This window comes from Hemibagrus wyckioides, linkage group LG07 (genome assembly GCF_019097595.1).
Source record: "Hemibagrus wyckioides isolate EC202008001 linkage group LG07, SWU_Hwy_1.0, whole genome shotgun sequence".
NCBI lineage: Eukaryota > Metazoa > Chordata > Actinopteri > Siluriformes > Bagridae > Hemibagrus > Hemibagrus wyckioides.
This window is the reverse complement of record NC_080716.1, coordinates 3,892,705-3,898,799: the sequence shown is the minus strand read 5'-3', so window position 1 is coordinate 3,898,799 and position 6,095 is coordinate 3,892,705. Positions and strand designations below refer to the sequence as shown.

General features: G+C 41.1%; 1 protein-coding gene across 1 annotated transcript; it reads right to left on the bottom strand.

Moving 5' to 3' along the window:
* Positions 1-5,817, bottom strand: cpdp (CPD photolyase). Its single transcript, XM_058395501.1, has 9 exons — positions 5,433-5,817; positions 4,139-4,284; positions 3,880-4,062; positions 3,642-3,800; positions 3,315-3,513; positions 3,041-3,193; positions 2,720-2,841; positions 2,469-2,628; positions 1-563 (listed from the first exon to the last, which is right to left on the bottom strand). The coding sequence occupies exons 1-9, from the start codon at positions 5,794-5,796 to the stop codon at positions 415-417; spliced, it is 1,635 nt and encodes a 544-aa protein (XP_058251484.1). The 5' UTR covers positions 5,797-5,817; the 3' UTR covers positions 1-414.
* Between the last annotated feature and the right edge of the window lie 278 nt (positions 5,818-6,095).

Below are 6,095 nucleotides of genomic sequence, written 5' to 3'. Positions count from 1 at the left end.
TTTATTTAAAAAGTACAAAACCATTTTGATGATTACATTTCTTACAAGAAAATCCCCAAATCTGCGTGTTAAAGGCCTGATGCGACTGATGTGTGTGTGTGTGTGTAACTTGTCTTACAAGTGACTTTAGAGTGTTTAGATCAACTGACACACAATTCTATGTTAATTACACTGATCCAGCTCCAGCTACACAAACCGTCACAAACATCTCGCTTGCTCTGATGTTCTTTTTCTAGATGAATAAACTTGAACCATTTTCCTAAAGTTTAACTAAAAATGTCTGAGCAGAAAGCTTTCAGTTACAGCAACATAAAACTCAAAATGACTGAGAATGAGTTCAACATACAGGCACACTACAGAGAACAAACACATGGAGGACCTGTGTGTGTGTGTGTGTGTGTGTGTGTGTGTATCTCAGGCCTTCTTCCCGGTGTACCTCCTCTCGAATTGGCCCACATCGAACTTGCGCTTGCAGCCCGCGTAGTTCATGTAGCGCACTTTCCCGAAAATGTGTCGCTCGGCCCAGCCCTGATCATGAATCCCACAGATGGACCACATGCAGCCTGGAGACACGTGATACAGCAACAGCTCAGGGTACGACAACATCACACACACACACATCACACACACGTACAAAGAAATAAATAAAGAAAAATGCAAGAATAAAGAAATAAGTAGAAAGAAAGAAATGAGAAAATAAAAGAATTTAAGAAATTAAGAAAACAAAGAAAGAAAATGACAAAAAAACAGAAACAGAAAAACAGAAAAAGAATAAAAATAAATTAAAGACAATAGAAAATCCAAAGAAAAGGAAATGAAATAATAAAAAGTAGAACTACAGAACGAAAGAAATCATAAGAAAGAAAGAAAGAAAGAAAGAAAGAAAGAAAGAAAGAAAGAAAGAAAGAAAGAAATGCGAGGTGAAAGAGGAAATTAACTGAAAAAAATTTATAAACTTCATAAAAAATAAATGAAAAATAAAAATAAAATAAATAAAAGGAAAATAAAATGAAGTTGGAAAAGAAAATGAACAAATGAACACAACTGAAATAAACAAAATATAAATAAAAAAATAAGAATAAAATAAAATAAAAAAATAAAACAAAAAAGAAATTAAATAAAAAAAAAGAAATAAAAATAATGAAAATTTAAACATAAAAATGTAAGAAAAATAAAGTACTCTTAAACTAGGGCTGTGCAAAAGATCGAATTTAAAGTTGGATCACGATTCTCATTCAGGTCGATCTCGACGATAAGCTGAGGGAATTTTTTATTCGATATGGACAGGTCTAGCAGCCAGACCCCGCAGCGTTAACAGGGAAGGCTGAGCACTGCCTTGTGTTTACAGTTACCGCCCACTTGTTGAGACAGTGTGAGAGGAGGCAGCGTTAGCCAGCCAGTTCGCTGCACTAAAAAGGACTAAAAAGAGAACAAGTTGAGTGAGGCTGGGGACATTCGAAGTGAAGTGAACATGGGAGCGAACTCGTTTTTCCCTCTCAAGGCAGCGGCATTGCTGATAAAACTTCCCAGGCTACTTCAGTAGTATGGAAATGGTTTGGTCATTTGAAAATGGACGCGAAGCAGATCAAACCAGTCTGTAAAATATGCCAGCGGTCAGTGTTAACAAAGACAGGTAATACAACCAACCTGTTTAATCACCTCAAAAGATACCACCCTTATGAACACAAAGAGAGCATGAAACACCGTGCTGTCTCTATCGCAGCTAACGCTACCTCCTCTCCTGTGTTGGACAGCAGATATGAACTCCATGGCAGAAAGTACTTCTCCCACACTGCACTGCCTCACCTATATGATACATGTCAGGCAAAACTTGAACGTGAGCTCCAGAATGTAACCTATTTTGCTACAACTACAGACGTTTGGTCCAGTCTGACATCTCAGCCCTATTTAAGTCTCACTATTCATTACATAGATGATATGTGGGCTTTACAGGGCAGGTGTTTGCAAACACTATATTTCCCAGAGGATCATACTGGTGACATAATAAGCCAGGGGCTGGAAGATGCTTTGGTGTCCTGGGGTCTTACAGAGGATCGTCTGCATAACAACTGACAATGCCGCAAACATGGTCAAAGCCACCTCTAAATTAAGATCATATCCTAATTATTATACTAATAATTAAGATGATACACTCTTAATCCTAATTATTGCAACAGTACTTATGACTGTTTATTTATAAAGCTTTGTTTATTTATAAAGAAATGATAGATAAAAAAAATCGAGATCAACCAATATGGCGAAAAAAATCGTGATGTGATATTTTGCCAGATCGCCCAGCCCTATCTTAAACTTTAAGGAGTGACTGAGGAAAAACTATTTCAGATGTCTGACCTTGCTGTGACCTTCACCCCAAAATCTGTCCATCTGCAGGCTATGATGAGAAATTTAAACCCTACTGCCATTCAAACACTGGCTCTGGAGGAATCACCCAGAAGAGCTTGACTCACCCACGTATCCGTTCGGGTCACAGCCGTCCAGCGCGTAGCGGTCGTTCAGGTAGATGGAGATGTTCACTGCCTCCTCGGGTGAAGACGTCCACTCCAGGATCTTCTTAGCCCAGTACATGCGCATGAAGCCGTGCATCTTCCCCTCCAACACTAGCTGTCTCTGGGTGGAGTCACACACACACACACGTCTCAAATGAACGTATGTCTCAAATGAACACTAACGGAGCTCGTGTAGCACCGCCTCCATGTACCTGTGCAGCGTTCCACAGCTGGTCATATGTCTCTGCGTGTTCCAGTTGCTCTCGAGTGTACAGGTAAGGCCGAGAGTCTTTAGCATGATCCTGCAGCGTCTTCTTCGCCCAATCATACGCACCTGAGAACACAAAAAGAGTTTTTTTTCACAAAAAAAGCCGCAGAGGCCGCGCCTCCTTCACTGACAGTGAGCCGCAGAGGCCGCGCCTCCTTCACCGAGAGTGAGCCGCAGAGGCCGCGCCTCCTTCACTGAGAGTGAGACAGGGGCCACCCCTCCTTCACTGAGACTCAGACACGCTCTGCTGGCAGTGTGTACTGACCGTTGATGTTGTCGTAGTTGTCGTTGTAGAAGCAGAAGTTATCAGACAGCTCTCTGCGCACTAGCAGCTCCTCCTTGAAGGACGCCACTGACTCGGTCAAGCGTTTCCCCCAACGCTGCACCTCCAACAGAACACGCTGAGCTGATAACTGACCTGCAGACCACAGACAGAGAGAGAGAGAGAGAGAGAGAGAGAGAGAGAGAGACTGCAGCTCATACTATGTTTATAAGTATTATTCATTATGAAGTGAACCATCTTCCTCACACACACACACCTGAGTGGATCCACGGTGAGAGCTGGCTAAGAGCGTCAGCGTTTGGGTTGTTCCTCTCGGTGGCAAACAGACGCAGCCGCTTGTCTATGAACGACTCGAGCATGGCGACGCCTCCGGCCATTCCTGGCTGCGCCCACACGACCTCCCCGACGCTGCGGTCTACCTCCAGGGATGACATCACTTCCTCCCAGTTCACCTTCTGCAAGAGAAAAACATGCTTCAGGAAGATCTATAATACTTAAACGTTTACCTCTCTGATACGACAGATAATCCAGCGACACTAAAGAACTTATGATGATGATGATGGTGATGGAGCAAGTCTCCTGCCTTTGCCGTTTTGGTGGAAGTGTGAGGATGCGCCTCCACTGGAGGAAACTCGGTGAGGAACTCTGGGAGCAGTTTGGTGATTTTGCCTCGGATGGTTCTCGCCGCGTATTCCAGTTTATTTGACGCCTCCCAGCACGGCACCACGTTATGGGCATCGACCTGAAAAGAGCGAAGAGAGAGCGATGAACAAAACATGAAAAGGACGTAATCATCTTTCCAGCTGGATGAGAGACGGCACCTGAATGAAGGGGACGTCGGGTGGAAGCTCCTTTTTCACACGTTCAGTCCACTGCAGTGGAAGTCTGAGAGGGCTAAAATCCGTCACCACACCGCCGATGTCCCAGTGTTTCACGAAGCCGGGTAGCGTCAGCTCGGGCTCGCCACTCAGGAGGTGGAACTGAATGTCCAGACTCGTGCATTCCTGCAGCAAAACATCTTTAACACTCAGATGATTTACAGAGCTGAACGCTCAGATTACTGATAACCAGGATGTTCACCTTGGCTACTTCCTGTAGTCCCTTGAGCATGAAGGCGTACTGGCGATAAGTTGAGTCTAAATACCGTGGCACGAGGCAGAAACACACGTGTAGAGGCAGTTTCTCCTCCAGAGCGAGCTGCTGAGCGTAAACCAGCGCCCAGTTATCTACAGAAACACACAAATCAGTGCAGGAACAATGGAACAGGAAATATTTGTAAACGCACTGTAAATGTTTATTAGCTAACCTTATTAACTTTTTATAATTCTTACTTTAAGGCTATTTTTATCCAGTCAGTGAGCTAGCTTCTTACGGATATTTTATATGACTAGCTAAACTAGCCTTTTTATTAATATTTTAAAATATGAACCACCTTTTTTTTTTTGTTTTAGAAGCATTTTACAATCTAACTAACTAGGATTTGAGGCTATACTTATAATATTTTTTGGTATGTTGTTCCCTAAAAATTAGCTAAATAGCTTTAGCTTCTGAGGTCTTTTAATATTAGCGTATTAGCATTAGCAACACTCAATAGTTTAGTTTAAGGGCATTTTCTAACTTCAGATTTGAACTTTATTTCCAGCTTAATAGTTCTCCAGGCTATATTTTATAACACACACGTTTCAAATGATTTTATCGATTACACAATGCTTAATTTGAACGATTCTTATATTGTTTTTATTTATTTATTTTGTTTTTTAATGATGGATTTCCCTTGGTGTTGAGTGAAAAACACTTCAGCGCCATCTTGTGGCGAACAACAGAACCTTTCCTTTTTTACTTTGTTCCTCTTCCTTCTTTTAATGATAATAATAATAGTAATAATAATAATAATAATAATAATAATAATAATAATAATAATAATAATAAGATTAGATAGGAGATTAGAATAAAATTTTCCTCGAACTGTGGTAAAGTGTTAAAACAGAGGCACCATCTTGTAAAGCCCAAAACGCTTTCCTTTTTTTCCCTTCCTCTTTTTTCCTTTCTTCTGTAACTTAATTATATTTTATGACCGTTTTATTCACCAATGTTTATATTTGATGATCGATTTTATTAATAATTATTATTATCGGTTTTTAATCGTGTTTTTACGTAATGTAACCCATCAGCGCCATCTTGTGTCAACTTTCTTTCCCATCTTCCTTTCCGTTTCCTTTTCTTTCTCTTCTCTGTATAATCATTTTCTTTCTATTTATTTTCCATTCTCAAGTGACCCCTGCACCTGTTGTTATTATTATTATTATTATTATTATTATTATTATCATGATTATTTGAGTTATTGTGTATTATTGTTGGTGTTTTCAGTGATTACCCTGCACCCTCTGATCCCGGGCCATCCAGTAGAGCACTGCCCCGCAGCCCTGTCTCACTTTCTGGGCGTCAGACAGGAACCGGAGACGCTTCATGTTGAATTTACACTCAGTTGAGTTTCTGCGGATCTCCGCCACTTTCTCCTGCAGCCAGCCCGCTTCTCTCTCCGCTCCACGGGCTGCTGAGAGCTTCTCCGCTCCTTTCAGAGGCTCTCCTTTGCGCTTCAGGTTCCTCTTCCTCTCGGCCATGATTACTGAAAACCTTTTCCCTTCTGAAACACAGCTGATGTGAAAAATCCGCCTGGAAACACTGTTCAATCCTCCGGACACATGCACATGTAATGTTTTGTAACAGAGGCACGTCATTGGTCAACGCCTTCCATGGGGTGGGGCATCGTTGCCTTGGCAACAACGTTGAACGAGGAAGTTAGCGTAAACTACAAACATCTATTTATTTTTTCCTATGTATAAAAACATTGTAATTATTTATAGGTTGGCGATTGATTACACCATGAATTAATAAAAAAAATATGTCGTTTTGATGAATTTATATGTCCGGGTTTTTTTTCCGAGTGCTGTAATCCGAAATAAAATAAAACTACATTTCCCACAAAAATTAAGTCAACTAAAGCGACGCTATGTTTACCACTGGTTTTCGAAAAATA